The sequence below is a fragment of the Anopheles ziemanni genome, chromosome X, assembly GCF_943734765.1.
Source record: "Anopheles ziemanni chromosome X, idAnoZiCoDA_A2_x.2, whole genome shotgun sequence".
Taxonomy (NCBI): Eukaryota; Metazoa; Arthropoda; class Insecta; order Diptera; family Culicidae; genus Anopheles; species Anopheles ziemanni.
Genome location: NC_080707.1, coordinates 1,116,064 through 1,134,325, shown reverse-complemented (window position 1 = coordinate 1,134,325; position 18,262 = coordinate 1,116,064). Strand labels below are relative to the sequence as shown.

Below are 18,262 nucleotides of genomic sequence, written 5' to 3'. Positions count from 1 at the left end.
ACAGCGAGCTTTAGCGTTACCGCGTAATAATTTCTATAGATTTGTAAGATTAAGTAAAAACTTTGCACAGCTTACCTAAGCAAAATCCAATCACACGAATGAACATTCTTTCCCGACGTAAATTGCACCAAAATCTGGCGCTCAACGCACGACTAACCGGAACTAACACACAGGGATAACTGTCGTTCGTAATCACGGCTAGATGGGGAACGCAGGTTGAACCATGAAACTGGTCAAACAGAAAGCGAATGAAGGCTGCAGATATGATTGTTATGCTCTATTGTTTTCTTATCGCTAACAAAGTAATTTTAGAATTAAATTTATACATTCGCTAACAAAAAAAGCCACTAAAAGACAAGGTTTGCTTGAAATGAAGCTCGAATTTGCATATATGGACTAGTCTGGAGCTGTGGAGATTTTCGAAACTTTACAGACTAGGGTTGATTCGCAACGTTTCCGGTCAAACTGATTTGACGGTTTATTGTTCAACCCTCGCAAGATACACTCGATAGAAATTTGTGTGGAAATGGTTAAACTGTTGAGATTAAATACATATAAAAGCAAGTTAGCAATGCATTTAGTGTAATGGGAAACTCTCTCGCATGTTTCAACAGATCATGATAAATGTTTACTCGTACTTGTAATGCAACGATTTTCAAAATTTTACATTTCGGATACATTTTAAATATGTTACATACGAGTACATAATAGAAATATTATCATTAAAGATCAATAACAATGCTGTGTAGTCTTTTGTCGGCAAGGAATACCAGGAAGTAAAGGGAAGTCACCTCATAAACAATTAAAATCGCGTTGTTTGCTATTATATTTGCTTCCGCACGACTTTGCATTGATTTTGTAACCTTACTAGTACTTTCTATAATTGTTTCTATGCATCGGGAATCCATTCCACACCACGCTCTGTGAGATTACATCTCTGTCGCTACAGAATAAGACAATCAGTCAACTTTGACCTACAACCCAAGCTGCGATTTCCACGTGCTTGATATTGATTACCCTTTGATTTATGCGCCGTAGGTGGCGTTCGTACTCCGCTAGTGGGAGGCGTAATCTGAAACGTTATGTTACTCCAGGCTCCATCATTCGACCAGTTTTGCTCACGTGTCGATGATCTACGGCCAGTCTAGCGTTTTTTTGTTTTGTTTTTATTCCAACCCTAATGATACCGACGTGCCCGATGGTGGATTATGTGTGAATCCCTTCATAATCAATTCTAAGCGAGGGGATGTTAAGAGTTTAAATGCATAGATCGATGATTGGTTTACGTTTGTGATTGTATCCATCCCCATCGTAAGAGAGACCAGAAGCATGCTTGCATGCTGAGAGGAAATGCTTGTCATCACCCACAGCAGGATTCGTCCGTTTTACAACTTAAGCTCAATTGTTCCGCTCAACCAGACCTGTTGGAGAATTGGATTCAAGCAGAACCAGCCTACTGGGGGCCGGGTCAGCATATAAAAAGATCCAACACGAGGCACAAGAACATTAGTTGCTTATCGACCGGTGGCTGCTGCCGATTTCGTGTGAAAAGAGACTCTGTTAATGAAACAAGAGTGCTTATTCATCAGACATCATCAGAGCAACTTGTGAAGCGTTAGTCAATCGAAATAATATATACTCTACAACCAACCGTCAACCGAAAAGAGAGGGGTCTGAAGCAAAATCCTATTAAATTGAAACGCAGGTAAGCGATTTGGTGAAGTGTAAATTTGTTTTACGGTCGAACACAGGTTTCTGAAAACATTATAAGTTAATCGAGTTCTTGTTGTACACCTCGCACATACAGGATGAGGAATCTGGTAGCAAGTGTGATTGTTTTTGCGCATTGGTTCAACATACAAGCGGTAAAGTGTACATTGAACGACTTCAACGAAGGGCGAACGACAAACGAAGGCGTCAACTTCCAGACTACCAGCGCGCAAGCCTTGTTTGAAGAAAATACGCAAACAGAAGCGACTACTACTGAGCTCATGTTCGATGGGGGCGCAGCATTTGTTACAAGTACCGAGTTACCATGGAGCACCGATAGTCAATCGAATGGAATAAGTTACACTGACGATACTGAATGGACGACTGCAAATCTTTATGATCCTTACTGCAGACCCGATCTTTGCCTACGCTACAATAGATTCGGTGAGCTGGTGCCCAAGAAGCATGTAGCCTGCGGGTTCAACGGTTCTTTCTCCGATACCTGCCCACCAGGTCGAATGATATTGAAGATCGACTCGGAGCTGCGTCAGGTGATTCTAGACCTGCACAACGAAGTCCGCGACCGGCTAGCGAGTGGAGCCGAAAAGGGAGCGGAATTCGCGCCTGCATCTAGGATGCCGACAGTGGTAGGTGGCAGGCGCAGGAAAAACGTGCCCATCCACACGGCTCAGACACTTATCAGCCAGCTAACGTGTTTGTTTGTCCTTCAAGGTTTGGGACGATGAGTTGGCGAATCTGGCGGAGATAAATGTACGCGGCTGTAAGTTCGAGCACGATGAGTGCCGTAGTACGGAAAAGTTCCTGCATGCTGGGCAAAATCTTGCCACCGGCTCGTACTACCTTGAGACGGACATTTTGGCGATCGTTCGCAACTTGACCATGCTGTGGTACCACGAGTTCGAAGACACGACGCAGCATGTTTTGGATGCCTACACGACTGAGTTTAAGTAAGTACCCTGTATAGAGTAAGCACTTTATTCGCACCCACTGGTGAACGTAATGCACAACGTTTACTTTACTTTCAGTGCAACTATCGGGCACTACACGCAGATGATTTCCGATCGCACTACTGCCATCGGTTGTGGTATTGTGATCTATCCCAATAAGATGGAAGACTTTGTGTTCAAAACGGTCCTGTATGCCTGCAATTACGCGATAACGAGCATCGTTGGGCAGCCGGTTTACCTGAAGGGCGAACCAACCAGTCGATGTCAATCCGGTAGCAATCCAGCCTTTTTCAGTCTATGCAATGCTGAGGAAAATGAACTGATTAAAGCTATCCCCTTCTACGATTGAAATGCACATCCTGTAGTAGTTATTTTTTTCGCAATCTTACGCAGGGCAGTGTTGGCAGAGTCCGTGAAACTTTTTATCCTTTTCACAAACGTCCGGGTAACGATTAATCGCGCAAATGGGACGGTTGACGATGTTGATGTAAGAGTAGTTGCAGCATAGGATATACGTATCACACACATCATGTTTCCGGTAGTCGCGATATGATATGAGCGAACAGCCTAGCTTGCATACGTTACAGTTGATGAGCTGAAGAAAATGCCCAATCTTGAGCTTTCGGTCGCTGAAACAAACAGAATTATGAACTAAATGGCGGGTATTGAAACCAATAGACTTACGATGAATGTCGAGAGTAGTATGTGACGTCAGATGCTTTGGTTACTTCGTGCTCTGCAAACCAATGATCGACCAAATGTAAAACCACATTGTGTAACACGTTTATCTTGAGTTCTTGAGTCTTTAGATTGGGCACGCATTTGGTCAACTTGCCAAGTGTTTGGCCACTGTACGGATAATGCGGTGTCCCGCGACACTTGTCATGGGCAAATTCACAGGAGTGTAGGTTAAAGCGACACAAATCTGCCATTTCCGGATCCCAAGTGACTGTGTGCATCGGTCCGTACTTCTCGTGAAATCCATTCACATGTCCAAGGGCAAACTTTTCCCGCAAGTGATTCACATGGTCGGTTATCTGGTGTTGATAGTGGTTGAGGATTGTTAGATTCACGTCACTGAACGTTAAACATTTGCCGTGCAGTTTGTCTACCGCCTCACATGCAACATGGTTTTTGCAGATATGACAATATTTGTCATCTCGGTACGGGAATACAAAACCAACAAAAAGCAGCCAGCAGGCCACATGCAAGTAAAATAAAGCCATTTTCGGTTAAAATGATTCCGATAGAATTGGTGGAGCTTGTATTTATTGAGCTGACGTTCTGAACTCATCGTGACCAGCGTTGAAAGCATCAAATGTGGTAATTAATCTTTCCCATTATAACTGTGTCGTGCTCACGAACTCACCGTTATTGCACCTTTCTCAATTCTTTTACTGCAAAGTCAATATACAGGTGCTGTTCAAGACATCGATTGCATTTCATTACATTTACATTGAACTACAGCCGTCTATTGTGGCTTGCTCGTACAAACACTAGATGCAATAACTATTGAATATTTTTCTAAAAACAACCATGACCTATTCAACAAACTGATCCTGTTTTTTATTCAATCAAACGGCTCAGTTGCGAGATCAATTGATAAGAGCAGCAAGCTTCTCATGCTCTGCCAACACTGCCCTGCGTAGGATTGGGAAAAAAATAACTCTACTACAGGATGTGCATTTCAATCGTAGAAGGGGATAGCTTTAATCAGTTCATTTTCCTCAGCATTGCATAGACTGAAAAAGGCTGGATTGCTACCGGATTGACATCGACTGGTTGGTTCGCCCTTCAGGTAAACCGGCTGCCCAACGATGCTCGTTATCGCGTAATTGCAGGCATACAGGACCGTTTTGAACACAAAGTCTTCCATCTTATTGGGATAGATCACAATACCACAACCGATAGCAGTAGTGCGATCGGAAATCATCTGCGTGTAGTGCCCGATAGTTGCGCTGAAAGTAAAGTAAACGTTGTGCATTACGTTCACCAGTGGGTGCGAATAAAGTGCTTACTCTATACAGGGTACTTACTTAAACTCAGTCGTGTAGGCATCCAAAACATGCTGCGTCGTGTCTTCGAACTCGTGGTACCACAGCATGGTCAAGTTGCGAACGATCGCCAAAATGTCCGTCTCAAGGTAGTACGAGCCGGTGGCAAGATTTTGCCCAGCATGCAGGAACTTTTCCGTACTACGGCACTCATCGTGCTCGAACTTACAGCCGCGTACATTTATCTCCGCCAGATTCGCCAACTCATCGTCCCAAACCTTGAAGGACAAACAAACACGTTAGCTGGCTGATAAGTGTCTGAGCCGTGTGGATGGGCACGTTTTTCCTGCGCCTGCCACCTACCACTGTCGGCATCCTAGATGCAGGCGCGAATTCCGCTCCCTTTTCGGCTCCACTCGCTAGCCGGTCGCGGACTTCGTTGTGCAGGTCTAGAATCACCTGACGCAGCTCCGAGTCGATCTTCAATATCATTCGACCTGGTGGGCAGGTATCGGAGAAAGAACCGTTGAACCCGCAGGCTACATGCTTCTTGGGCACCAGCTCACCGAATCTATTGTAGCGTAGGCAAAGATCGGGTCTGCAGTAAGGATCATAAAGATTTGCAGTCGTCCATTCAGTATCGTCAGTGTAACTTATTCCATTCGATTGACTATCGGTGCTCCATGGTAACTCGGTACTTGTAACAAATGCTGCGCCCCCATCGAACATGAGCTCAGTAGTAGTCGCTTCTGTTTGCGTATTTTCTTCAAACAAGGCTTGCGCGCTGGTAGTCTGGAAGTTGACGCCTTCGTTTGTCGTTCGCCCTTCGTTGAAGTCGTTCAATGTACACTTTACCGCTTGTATGTTGAACCAATGCGCAAAAACAATCACACTTGCTACCAGATTCCTCATCCTGTATGTGCGAGGTGTACAACAAGAACTTGATTAACCTATGACGTTTTCAGAAACCTGTATTCGACCCTAAAACAAATTTACACTTCACCAAATCGCTTACCTGCGTTTCAATTTAATAGGATTTTGCTTCAGACCCCTCTCTTTTCGGTTGACGGTTGATTGTAGAGTATATATTATTTCGATTGACTAACGCTTCACAAGTTGCTCTGATGATGTCTGATGAATAAGCACTCTTGTTTCATTAACAGAGTCTCTTTTCACACGAAATCGGCAGCAGCCACCGGTCGATAAGCAACTAATGTTCTTGTGCCTCGTGTTGGATCTTTTTATATGCTGACCCGGCCCCCAGTAGGCTGGTTCTGCTTGAATCCAATTCTCCAACAGGTCTGGTTGAGCGGAACAATTGAGCTTAAGTTGTAAAACGGACGAATCCTGCTGTGGGTGATGACAAGCATTTCCTCTCAGCATGCAAGCATGCTTCTGGTCTCTCTTACGATGGGGATGGATACAATCACAAACGTAAACCAATCATCGATCTATGCATTTAAACTCTTAACATCCCCTCGATTAGAATTGATTATGAAGGGATTCACACATAATCCACCATCGGGCACGTCGGTATCATTAGGCTTGGAATAAAAACAAAACAAAAAAACGCTAGACTGGCCGTAGATCATCTACACGTGAGCAAAACTGGTCGAATGATGGAGCCTGGAGTAACATAACGTTTCAGATTACGCCTCCCACTAGCGGAGTACGAACGCCACCTACGGCGCATAAATCAAAGGGTAATCAATATCAAGCACGTGGAAATCGCAGCTTGGGTTGTAGGTCAAAGTTGACTGATTGTCTTATTCTGTAGCGACAGAGATGTAATCTCACAGAGCGTGGTGTGGAATGGATTCCCGATGCATAGAAACAATTATAGAAAGTACTAGTAAGGTTACAAAATCAATGCAAAGTCGTGCGGAAGCAAAAGGAATAGCGAACAACGCGATTTTAATTGTTTATGAGGTGACTTCCCTTTACTTCCTGGTATTCCTTGCCGACAAAAGACTACACAGCATTGTTATTGATCTTTAATGATAATATTTTTATTATTTACTCGTATGTAACATATTTAAAATGTATCCGAAATGTAAAATTTTGAAAATCGTTGCATTACAAGTACGAGTAAACATTTAACATGATCTGTTGAAACAGGCGAGAGAGTTTCCCATTACACTAAATGCATTGTTAACTTGCTTTTATATGTATTTAATCTCAACAATTTAACCATTTCCACACAAATTTCTATCGAGTGTATCTTGCAGGGGTTGAACAATAAACCGTCAAATCAGTTTCACCGGAAACGTTGCGAATCAACCCTAGTCTGTAAAGTTTCGAAAATCTCCACAGCTCCAGACTAGTCCATATATGCAAATTCGAGCTTCATTTCTGGTTTGCTTGCCTTTTAGTGGCTTAAGCGAATGTATAAAATTAATTCTAAAATTACGGTTGAACAATAAACCGTCAAATCAGTTTGACCGGAAACGGTGCGAATCAACCCTAGTCTGTAAAGTTTCGAAAATCTCCACAGCTCCAGATTAGTCCATATATGCAAATTCGAGCTTCATTTCAAGCAAACCTTGTCTTTTAGTGGCTTTTTTTGTTAGCGAATGTATAAATTTAATTCTAAAATTACTTTGTTAGCGATAAGAAAACAATAGAGCATAACAATTATGTCTGCATGGTTCAACCTGCGTTTCCTATCTAGACGTTGAACCCAAGTGTCAAACAAACCTGCTGTTGCTCGTCTACGTCTCATACTAGTTCCGATTGGTCGTGCATTGTAAGAGCGTCGGTTTCTATACCAGTTACCCCGTTGTTCCGTTTCCGTGTTTTTCTTGTCGCTTTGGAGCGTTTCGCATCTAAATGGTCCATTCCATGTAAGCGTTTTGTCTTTCGTGGTTTGTGCTGCTTCGGGGTGAGTAAATATCAGTTTTATGCATGCGCGTTCGTTGGTGCAGTGAAATAGGAATCAAATGCCCGAATCCCGACGACGGAATACGCATCACTCTCCGTCATTTGCCTATAGGCATTTTGCCCGTGTACGAAACAGTGTGCGTGTGCACCCTCAAAACCGATACACTACAGTCTGGGGTTATGCAAAGAATGGTTCCGTCTTATGCTACGTTTAAGCGATGTAAATTTTGTAACGTGCGTGAATAAATTCTCTTAAGTTCATTCCCCAGCAGTTGTGCGCCGCTAAGCGGAAGTTAACGGTCGAAGTCGAAAGTGCCCGAAAAACAGCAGAAGCAGCTGCTGGCTGCACTGTCAATTGCTTTGTTCGCCCGAACGTTGCCATCTGCATATGTATTGTGAAATTTTGCATGTCGTCAGACTGGGCCATCCACAACAAGCTAACAAGTTCGGTCTTGATCTGATTTTGGGAAAAGTATTCATTTGTGCGATTGGGTTTTGCATAGGTAAGCTGTGCAAAGTTCTAACTTAACTTTACAAATCTAGAGAAATTATTACGCGGTAACGCTAAAGCTCGTTGTAATGCTCAGGGAATCCATTGCGACAGTGATGCCATAAGGCTGATGAAATATCATGCGAGGACAATCATTGTAAAACCGTACCCAACGCGCGATTTTATAAGGCTTTCCGCATAATCCATTGCGCATTACATTTGATAAATAGAAGCAACGAAACTATGCAGTCAAAAATCACACGCATTTTTCAGTAACACATTATGAAGCGTTTTAAATTAGACGACGCGGAGATGGAGACCGAATTCAAGTGATCGCACAATTCATTAGCCATTGGTGTAGTGTTTTCCGGGCTTGTTTTTGTATCTTTTTAGCAATTTCAGTCGTCGATAATACATCCGATAAATCTTTCAATTCAATTCAATCTATCCGAAACACGCTCATCCTACACTTAATCAAGTTGCCGACGTCAGTCAGTTTCCGTTCCGAAAAGAGAGTTTTCTTCTATCAAAAAATTAGCTCGCTAGCAAACGGGCCACGCACTTGAATGCAGACGAAACGAAAATCCAGATCAATTTTTAGTTTTTGTAATGTTTCTTTCCTGTTTTCACTTCTATCCTATAGCCGTACAAAAGAGCATCATTTTCCGATACACTTCCCCGACCGGAAGTCGCCGATTGGCTGTGGGTGCACCACCACAAAGACCTACGTCGTTGTTGTTCTAGACGGCATCCATCCAGATTGTCGGGACCCAGAGTGCAGTTGTCCGCAATGGACGCAGAGAGCCGCAACGGACCCGAGCAAGATTTGGCCCCGTTAAATAGCGCACCCGCCAGGGTGTTGTGCAAATTTCACCTGCGTGGCCGCTGCAGACACGGTACGGCTTGCCAGTTCTTACATTCGGCCCGGCATGACCCGGAAAGCATCCTGCCCGAACATTCGACCCAAAAGGCGAAGGTTGATATTGGTCCCAGTACCGGTAATGCCGGCGCCGCAACAACGGGCAACGGGAAGAAAAATGGCGAAGTGAACGGCGTGAAAGTACCAGCTACCAGACTCGATCCGTCCAAGTGGATCGATGCACCCGTATTTGTGCCCAAATCGCGTCTATCGGCTGAAATCTGCCAGTCGGACGGCAAAGACCAGAAGGAAAGAAGCAATGACGAAGATGACGAGGAAGACTACACGGACGAGAAGGACGACAGTGGCGGCGCGTGCAGTCTGTCATACGCCAGCATCGTTAAAGCTCACAATAACCACAACGGCATAGCAGTTCCCCTCTGTCGACCTCCGTCGCCTCCGCTTTGCGTCGACTATCTAGCCACCGGCAGGTGCTCGGTCGGGAACTGCAACCTCTTGCACGGCCTACGGTGCGAGCTTTGTGACAAATTCTGCCTGCATCCGGACGACGCCGAGCAACGCCAACAGCACACAGCCGACTGCATCAAGCAACACGAGCAGGACATGGAACACTCGTTCGCCGTGCAGCGCTCGCGCGACAAAGCATGCGGCATCTGTCTGGAGACGGTCCTGGAGAAGAGACCGCGCGAACAGCGCTTCGGTATTCTGCCCAACTGCAAGCATATCTTTTGCTTGAGCTGCATTCGCACGTGGCGCAAGGCAGATAATTTTGCAAACAAAATCAAAAGGTAATTGGTAGGCTTTTTCGGACAATCTTTTCTTCTTCTTTTCAAAACCTTTTAGGTACTCGGATAACCAATAACAGCTTTCTGAAAACAAATTGACATCAACATATACAATACAGTATAATCTGTCCCAATCAAACTAAATAATCATAATTGATTAACTTTTCTGGTGGAAGATGTATCTGGTTTTTTTTTCTCCCCTTTCTAAACGTCTGAAACACCTCTAAGAAAACTAAGCTTTACTTTGATAATTCTTTTGTGACTCTTTCTACAACCAGCTTTCATTCAATAATTCGTTTTCATTTTCGTTCTCTTTTTCAGAAGAAATCAAAATTTGAAACGATTATTTTTAATGCTCATTCCCACCATAAATCCTTTTACCATCGAAATTAGCTTAAAAGGCGAGATTTATATGCTTGATGATGTTATGCCTTCTCTTGGCATGACATTAACGCAAAATATTTACGTTATAGTTGGATTCGGTTGTAAGTTCATTTTCTTTTTATAATATATCCATTCAAAGCTTCGCTCCGTTCCAGGTATTGTCAGCAGCAATAGCGTTAATGGGTGGAAAACAGTGTGTTTTAATACATTTTGTTATATTTTGCCCCTACCCTACAGAGGATGCCCAACGTGTCGGATTGCGTCGGACTTTGTGTGCCCAAGCTACGTTTGGATTGAAACCGACGACGAGAAAAAAAAGCTCATCGACGATTACAAACGGGCCTGTAGTGGGACCGATTGTATGCATTTCAAAAAAGGCGCAGCCAAATGTCCGTTCGGGAACAAATGCTTCTACCGGCATGCGCTGGCGAACGGTGAGCTGATCGATGTCGGTGCTCCGCCGAGGCGTCGTGTGCAAAATCGCCCCCGAAACGCGGGTGGATGGATAATGGAGGTAGGTCAGTGTGGCGTGAAGTGGCGCCGACGAAGTTAGTTATATATGAATGTAACTTATTTTTTCATGCTGCCAAATAGGAGCTGTTCGAGTTCTTGGGTCCGGGACATACCATCGTGGACGAGTTCGCGATCACCTATCTTACGGACGATGATGACTCCGATTTTGAAGATCTCGACATGTACGACATGGACTACGATTTCGGAGTTTTCCGGGGTTCGCGAGCGTACGACTCGGATGAGGACTTATTATTCAGCCACTTTGAATTCTAAGTTGTTTCACACACGCACACACGCACGCACACGGGCGCACATGGACGACATGAAAGCGTTCAATAAGTATGAGTAAGTGCGGGTGGCAGTCAGCTCAACGTTAAAGCGAAACAAGATAGGGCCCTAATAGCCAAACTGTTGCCATTCAGGTCAACCTCCCCAAAAACATCACACGCCCCCATTACTCTTCCTTTATTGCTGTGCTATAGTTCTCACAGCATAATCAGTCAGTACTGTAGGATTCTTGAACCGATCAACCTCAATACTTTTTCAAGAAGGTGACGATTCTTACTAAAAGGATCAATACCTAAGATAGACAAACAGCGTTTACCCCTGCGTAAACCCTGTAGCGGATACACGTCATTCAATCGAGAGAACCGCATGCACATTCGCTGTTGCATACTACATTCGCAGGTCTTTCTAGAAAGAAGTCACTCTTTATCGTCTGTTTCCTTCGTTAGTCACGTTTCATTTATTGTAGTTTATGTCTATCGCTATTTATTAGTTTGTTTGCTTACCACAAAATCTATCAATTCGTAAATTTGTAATGTTCCGGCCACATTGCTGAACACATTAATATTATTTAACTTATTACTTTTAGATCGTACAGAAGGTTTCCCTAAATTTGTTTACTTTTCATACACTCGTGCTCGGCTGTCTATATCAGACGTTCGGTACATGAAGTAGACAAACGTCATCTGCGTTTACTTACTGCCTTGCCAGCCAGTACGGCTCCTTTCCGGGAAAATCTATATTATCCGATGCAACGTACAATAACCTGCAATGATGCGGGCTGTCCCTGCAAAAACACAAATCGCTCATGCACCTCCGGAGTGCACCGATCTGTTAGGCAGCAGGTGTAAGACATGCAGGACAGCAAGTCGGATGAAATCGAGCTTCGCTTAACCAGCTAGAAGGAATTGTTCGCGTCCGATAACAGTTACGTTTTCGTTCGATGGCTAAGGAAAGTGGCTCGAAAGTGGCAATGTTTCAGGCAGGATAGTCGGTTGTATTGCGATTGAAGAGGAATAGGAAAGGATGCACGTTACGAGCACACGGCCTAAATGCCGGATATCTAATTCAAAAGAGCTGCGAAGAAACTATATCAACAAACAAACGAAAATAAATATCTTAAACGGAAATTACAAGCAAGCTTTTCCCCACGACCTTTCCCGGGAAAAATGCGAATGCTCTTGCGGTCCATCGTGACCGCGGAGCCAACAGTCAAAGAGCCATAGCGTTTTCCGGATGCTCTCGGATGCGCTTGTTTCGTTTTATAGAAGAAGATGAACCCCTGGCCATGCTCTGCACACTGAAATTGTCCATGCCTGCGATGTGCATGTCCGATGAGTATGTATGTATGTGTGTGTATGTGGGTAAATTTGTAGAGCACGTACGGTGAAACGATGAAACAAAAACACACACAGGAAACAAAGACGAGATAGAGGGAGGAGGAGCAAGATAAGGGAGGATGAATGCCTTAAAAGTGTTTGCGTTAGAGTGTTAAATGAGCAATTAAAAAAGCAAAACAAAACGAAATCGAGTATCGAGACAAAACAAAGTCTCTTTACCGCACCGGCCGGTCCAAAAACTTAACTATAGACGAGAGAAATTAGACCAAAAAATAACCGAACGCTCACTGAAAGGCAAACCGGTGCAGCGCGGGCCTTAGCCGGGGTCGGGATGTTGAGGAAAACCAATCGCAGCACCAGCAGTATACGGGTCTAGCTCCTATCTTGGCCGGTGTTCTGGATAAAATTCTTCGACACTTCGGCACTACAACTCTATTTGCAAAACCTTTCCCAGCAGCGTTTCGAGCGCTGCACTTGGTTTTCAGCAACCATCGCCACCACGCAAGGACCTTAAGCTAAACCGAAGCTTAAACCGCTACGTAATGCGAGGCGGAGCGATTGGGCGTGTTTAAACAACAAACTCACCTGCTATTGCGAAGGAGGAAAAATCAAATTCTTACGTTAGGTGCATACGACTTCGATGGTCGTGTTTTACGATTGTCCTCCCAACGGTTTGCCTGCCAAGCATATTCATTAAAAAACCTTAATCACTTCTGTTAAACGCATAACAATACTAAACTAATACGTATCTGAGTATATAGTTGTCTATTTACACACACCCAGAGTACGGTTAGATGTAAAAACAAATCATTAATAATTCGAAATTAAAAGACAGCAACAAGAGCACACACAACACGCGAGAAGAGTGGTAGGGAACAGGGTAAGGCGGCGTGTAGGAAGGAACAAGTCCGAGCTGGCAACTGTTAGTAAGCAGAGCTAAGAAGAGTCAGAAAACAGCAGGTACCGATAAAGCTCGTCAATCGGATGCTTCCGTCGTGTGGAAGCTCGTAACGATAGAAGATTTACCAAGCGAGAGTGGCAATGTCTTTGCGGTAACTTTGGGAACTCAGTACAAACCGTGGCGCCCTCTTTCTTTCCCTTGGTTACAACCTCACCGAATTGCTTTACGCAATAGCAAGAAGGCTATGGCCTTTTCGTGTTTCTCTTGTTACTTTCAACGCCAGGTCAGCGAAGACGTACAACTGAACCGTTCTTGGGACAAAGAATTAAAAAAAATCCAAACTTTCCAGTCCCAAACGGCCAGTGGCGCGTTACGGTCGGCTACGTTTTTAGAACTAATATAAAAGTGGCAAAAAGTTTTGCCGTACCACGACCAGGAGCACCGATCGAACATGTACGGTTGCTGGGATGCAAAGATTGACATTTCGGGCGTGTTGGATAACGCTGGCCCCGTAACGGCATCCGGCGTGTTATTTATCACTTTGCCGGCTTCTTTTGCCGTACAGCGGAGGAAGGATTGTCGGTTCTGCCCTTTCACTTGACGCAGATTGCAGATACAATACGCTACATAAGTGAACATTTTAAACTTTATACTTTCCTCCCCGTTTCCTTCGTTTTAGATTGTTACTGCAGAAAGTTCGTTTCGTGCGCAGCGCAGACACGTAACTCGCGGGCGAACAAGTCCACAACCTCTATCGATCGGGGGATGACGATCGGGAGAATCAAGACGGGAACGCAAAGCTTTGCGATTCGTCCTCCGGCAATCGTCGGACTTCCGAATCATTGTTCGGTTCGGTTTGTTTGCGCTGGTACAATCTGGCAGGCAATAGCATATTTTCGCTCCAGATTTCGGTAAGTCGGTTGTGCAGCCAAGCCGGTGCACTAACCGGCATATGGTACGTTGCTTACGATAAGAAAACCTTGCGTGCGCGCGAAGTGTGCTGCAACACACACCCGAACCACGTTCGCTAATCAAGTCAAAAATCAGTTTTAAAACAATGCCCCACAACCAGCCAAAACGGTTGACGAAAACGAAAACGGCTTTCACTATTGCCCCTCCATACCAAAAAAAAACAAACAACAAAAGCAAATCAAAAACGGAAAAAATTAAACTAAAACAGAACAAAAACACGTGTTTTGGAACGAAAATCCTAAAACTTTTTTTTGTGTTTAGTTATGGTAGCGAAGTGCGGGACATTTCTCGAAACCCTCAAGAAGAAGAAATAACGTTATACGCTTAAACTCATACAAGCGAGGGAAATAAGAAGAAAACCGAATCGGAATACTAGACACGGAATGAACAAACAAATAACAAAAAGTAAAGAGAAAAAAACAAAAAAAAAACAGATGCTAAAGTCAGCGAAAAACGATGAATATAGAGGATAATACAAATAAAACCTATATATGAAACAGTGTTAAAATCAATGCGTTCCCCAGCCGTGCCCGACCGTATTCGAAACCTCGGGCAACGCGGCAAATTTCTAGAGTATTGTTCTCACTTCCCATATCAAAAGTACCAAATTTACTGCTCGGTTTCTTTTTCCCCATGGCTGTGGTACCCTTGTGTTTCTCTAGTTGGATGTGTTTTAGTGTTTGAAATTTTACAACAGTTTTGCTAGCCACAACGATGTCGTGAAGGTGGTGGTGGTGCAAACCCGTTCCAAATAAATAGCGACTAGGCACACTCTCCAGATTTTCAACCAGATTTCGGATCACGCGTGCGCGTCCATTCCAGCGCTGACCACTTCCAGTGCTAGTGTAAGCGAAAGTAAAAGCACTCCAGGAGGAGCCTGCATCCAGAGATGCTGTTTAGCAAATGTGGAAGTGTTGTTTTATTCCCTATAGAGTGTATCGTGTTTTCGTGTGTTTTGTGTTATTTACTACCAAACCAGCCACCGGCGGCTGGCTGCTGCGTACACACTAGGGATTAGTCCTACAGAGCTAGTCGAGAAATAAATAATCGATTCCTACAGCCTACGGAAAAAGGAGAAATGAAACACGGTAACGAGAGCCGGTTCGCACAACCGGCGCAGAATTGCACAAAAAAAACGCCGTTCACGGTCAATCGAGCCTTAGATCTTGAAGCTGATGCTGTACGGCCGATCGTTGTAGTTGGGGATGCGGGGCAGCGGGTACGGTGCCTTCACGCCCAGCCGGACGTGCGAGGGGATGCGGCGCACCGGGCGGAACTTCTGCGCGTTGGAGACGATGGGCGGGCGGTGCGGGCCGGCGTTGAGGTCGAGCGGGCGCTTGGCCGCCTGCGCCTTCAGGTACTCGATCTGCTGCCGGAGCGCCTCCTTCTCCAGCTTCTCGTCCTCCTGCGACTTCAGGAACTGGTGGTAGTGCGGGCGGGCGGCGGGGCTCGAGTCGCCGAGCAGCTGCGCCACCAGCGACTCGTCCTTCAGCGCGTGCTCCGAGTTGAGGAAGCTCTCGATCTGGCCCTTGGCGGCGATGCCGGCACCTAGAAGATACGGGTCGGCGGGATACAAATTGGGGACATCTTGTAGTTTAAAGTTCGGTCGAAAGTCTAGTGGGTTAGGATTGTCTATGGTACCGGTTGTGCCGAGTGTGCCGTGTGCCGTGTGGTGTGCTGGCTGTTGGTGAGCATGTTGTTGTTGTAGTTGTTGTTGTTGGTGGTGATGGTTGTTGTGGTTGTGGTTGTGGCTGTGGAGCTGCTGGACCGGCGCCGGCTGGCTGTGGTGAAGCGTCGGTCCGTGTTTGCCGTGATGGGGTGGCGTATTCTTGCCCGGCAGCTTGTGTCCGAGCCCGGCCCCGACTCCGACCCCGAACGCCCCGCCGCCGTCGGTGAGCTTGATGTTCTTCACGTCGAAGTCGGTCGCGAACTTGCCACCGAGCCCCCCGCCCAGGCCGAGCGGCTTCGAGAACTTGCCCTTCGGCAGCGGCTCGGCGGAGTTTTCGTAGCTTTCCTCCACGGCCGGGCCGTTGCTACTGCTGCCACTGCCCGCCGCATTGCCCCCAAAGTGGCTCTTGCTAAAGTACGAGCCAAACTTGACCCCCTGCGCCGGATAAGAGCCGGACTCCTCGCTCTCCAGCTCGTACGGTGCTCTGCCCGCCCCGTTGCCATTACCTATCAGTCCCTCGCCGAAGTGCTTGAGCGTGTTGAGCGTCGATTTGACCAGCGGCGGTGGCTCGGCAAAGTTGAACTTGCTGCCCTTGTGCGCGCCAGCCGCGGACCCTAATCCGGAGTTGCTGCCAAGTTGTTGCTGCTGCTGCTGCTGCCGGTTGCCACCGAACGAGGCACTCTCGTAGCTGCCCAACCCCGGAAACGGGCTGCTAGCGGAAGCGAAGTGCGAGCTGTCGTCGTCGAGCGAGAGCTTGGTCTTCGTTTTGGTCTTGCCGGCGAGCGCCCCCAGCCCTCCGTCCTCGTACTTGAACGGGACCTTCTTCACCTTGCCCTCGAAGCCGCCGGTCGACGAGTACGAGGTGGCCGTCAGTGGCTGGCGATGCTTGCCGAGCTTGCTCTTGCCCACCGCCGTCACCGATCCCGACTGCCCGAGGCTGGAGTACACATCGTACTCGGTCGAGTCGTCCAGGTGGGCCAGCTTGCCGGCTGCCTTGCTGCCGGATCCCAGCGTCGACGGGGCCGGATGCGAGATCGAAAATTTGCTGCTAATGCTCGACGGTAGCTTCGACTTGCTGGACGAACCGAGCCCGCCGAGGCCCGTGGTGTCGCTCTGCACCTTCGGCTTCGCGTAGTCACTGTTCAGGAAGTCGAACGGACTGTTGGCGGTCGGCTTGCGCTCCTTGGTGTTCGCGTTGGTCGTCGGGAGCAGCGAGGATCCTTTCTTGTGATTCTTGAAGCCACCGAACGTGGACTCCTCGTCTGAGGCGACGCCACCGCCGCCGTCTGCTAGCCCGCCGCCGTCCGGACCGCCGGAGAGTTTCGTGCTGCCGAAGCTGTACTCGGAGAATGACTGCAAACATCACCAAACCCCAAACACCGGTAAGTAAGACCTGAGTAATCGAACACATCGACCCTAACCTACCGTTAGTTTATCGCCATCCGGCTTGAAGCCTCCAGCACCGGACACCGGGTACGAATCGCTCACCGTGTACAGGTCCTTGCCGTTCGGTTTGTACTTGCTCTCCGAGCCTTCGCTGTCGTCCGCTGCCGGAGTGGCGGTGGTGGTCGACGTGCGGCGATACAGTGGTCGTCGACGCTCCACGCCGTCTGCCGTAGCCAGGACTAACAGTGTCACCACTGCAAATGTGGCCGACATCGTCGTTGATATTGCCTTTTGAAGCAATAGGAGATAAGAATAGAGGATAGAGGTCACACGGTAATCCCATTGGCACACAACATCGATCTGTTAGTTTATAAACACAACGCGAAGTCAAAATTCCTAGAAATGATTACGATTCTGCTGGCGACCTAGAGAGATAACCGTTTCGGTGGGTGCATGTGCTAGTGGGACAACCTTCTTAAAAGCAGTAGGCTCCCTCAGTACACGCTGTTACCCTTCAGTCATCAGCAGATCAGTTGCGTCCAAGCCGTCGTACTAGAAGTGCGGAGTGTAAATCCTGAAAGTCTAATTGTGAAAAACCACAATGAATCGAGTCGTCTGTCGTATCGCGGTACTTGCGCTCATGCTGATGGCGATCAGCAACCTGAGCCCCGCCGTTGAGGCCTACGTCTACATCATTCCCAATGCGAAAAGTGCAGGTATGTTAGTGGGAAGTGTTGTCGCGAGGAGATGAACCGTTTGATAGCTTTTTGGCTTATTCGTTTCATCCATCGCCCCGATAGACAAACCAGGGCATTGCTTCGATGATCAGCTCAAGATCACGGTTCCGGTGAACAAAATCCGGCAGCGCACGGGACGCTGTGAGTCGATGAGCTGCGGCAGTGACTACTCGCTGCAGGTCGCCGGGTAAGTAGACTCGCACGACATCACGATTTTCCTCCTTTAAACACTATCCCGTTTCACTCCAATCCGAAGATGTGGTGTCGTTGCTGCCGGGCCGGGTTTCGTCATCACCCCCACCGACTACTCGAAACCGTATCCCGAGTGCTGCCCGCAGATGGTGATGAGCGCCGAAAATCTTGTCTAA

The 18,262-nt window shown here is 46.6% G+C and overlaps 6 protein-coding genes across 7 annotated transcripts; 3 read left to right on the top strand and 3 right to left on the bottom strand.

The window, feature by feature from the left end:
• The first annotated feature begins 1,808 nt into the window (after positions 1-1,808).
• On the top strand, positions 1,809-3,027 carry LOC131290445 (antigen 5 like allergen Cul n 1-like). Its single transcript, XM_058319597.1, has 3 exons — positions 1,809-2,357; positions 2,443-2,678; positions 2,757-3,027. The coding sequence occupies exons 1-3, from the start codon at positions 1,809-1,811 to the stop codon at positions 3,025-3,027; spliced, it is 1,056 nt and encodes a 351-aa protein (XP_058175580.1).
• Positions 3,028-3,063: 36 nt separating this feature from the next.
• On the bottom strand, positions 3,064-3,904 carry LOC131290444 (antigen 5 like allergen Cul n 1-like). Its single transcript, XM_058319596.1, has 2 exons — positions 3,363-3,904; positions 3,064-3,307 (listed from the first exon to the last, which is right to left on the bottom strand). Exons 1-2 carry the CDS (start codon positions 3,902-3,904, stop codon positions 3,064-3,066), a joined length of 786 nt encoding a protein of 261 aa, XP_058175579.1.
• Positions 3,905-4,365: 461 nt separating this feature from the next.
• LOC131290442 (antigen 5 like allergen Cul n 1-like) lies at positions 4,366-5,584 on the bottom strand. Its single transcript, XM_058319593.1, has 3 exons — positions 5,036-5,584; positions 4,715-4,950; positions 4,366-4,636 (listed from the first exon to the last, which is right to left on the bottom strand). Exons 1-3 carry the CDS (start codon positions 5,582-5,584, stop codon positions 4,366-4,368), a joined length of 1,056 nt encoding a protein of 351 aa, XP_058175576.1.
• Positions 5,585-7,417: 1,833 nt separating this feature from the next.
• On the top strand, positions 7,418-13,921 carry LOC131290371 (probable E3 ubiquitin-protein ligase makorin-1). 2 transcript variants are annotated; one of them, XR_009189295.1, is made up of 5 exons: positions 7,418-7,553; positions 8,686-9,710; positions 10,329-10,605; positions 10,686-10,949; positions 13,810-13,921. XR_009189295.1 is itself a non-coding variant. In XM_058319522.1 (4 exons), the coding sequence occupies exons 2-4, from the start codon at positions 8,833-8,835 to the stop codon at positions 10,875-10,877; spliced, it is 1,347 nt and encodes a 448-aa protein (XP_058175505.1). In that variant the 5' UTR covers positions 7,418-7,553; positions 8,686-8,832; the 3' UTR covers positions 10,878-11,451. The 2 variants fall into 2 exon arrangements, 1 of the variants encoding a protein (XP_058175505.1); XM_058319522.1 differs by lacking the exon at positions 13,810-13,921 and having other exon boundaries at positions 10,686-11,451.
• A 1,340-nt stretch (positions 13,922-15,261) lies between these two features.
• On the bottom strand, positions 15,262-17,430 carry LOC131290441 (hornerin-like). The gene is made up of 2 exons (XM_058319592.1): positions 17,197-17,430; positions 15,262-17,124 (listed from the first exon to the last, which is right to left on the bottom strand). Exons 1-2 carry the CDS (start codon positions 17,428-17,430, stop codon positions 15,262-15,264), a joined length of 2,097 nt encoding a protein of 698 aa, XP_058175575.1.
• A 328-nt stretch (positions 17,431-17,758) lies between these two features.
• Positions 17,759-18,262, top strand: LOC131290439 (uncharacterized). Its single transcript, XM_058319591.1, has 3 exons — positions 17,759-17,873; positions 17,958-18,081; positions 18,151-18,262. The coding sequence occupies exons 1-3, from the start codon at positions 17,759-17,761 to the stop codon at positions 18,260-18,262; spliced, it is 351 nt and encodes a 116-aa protein (XP_058175574.1).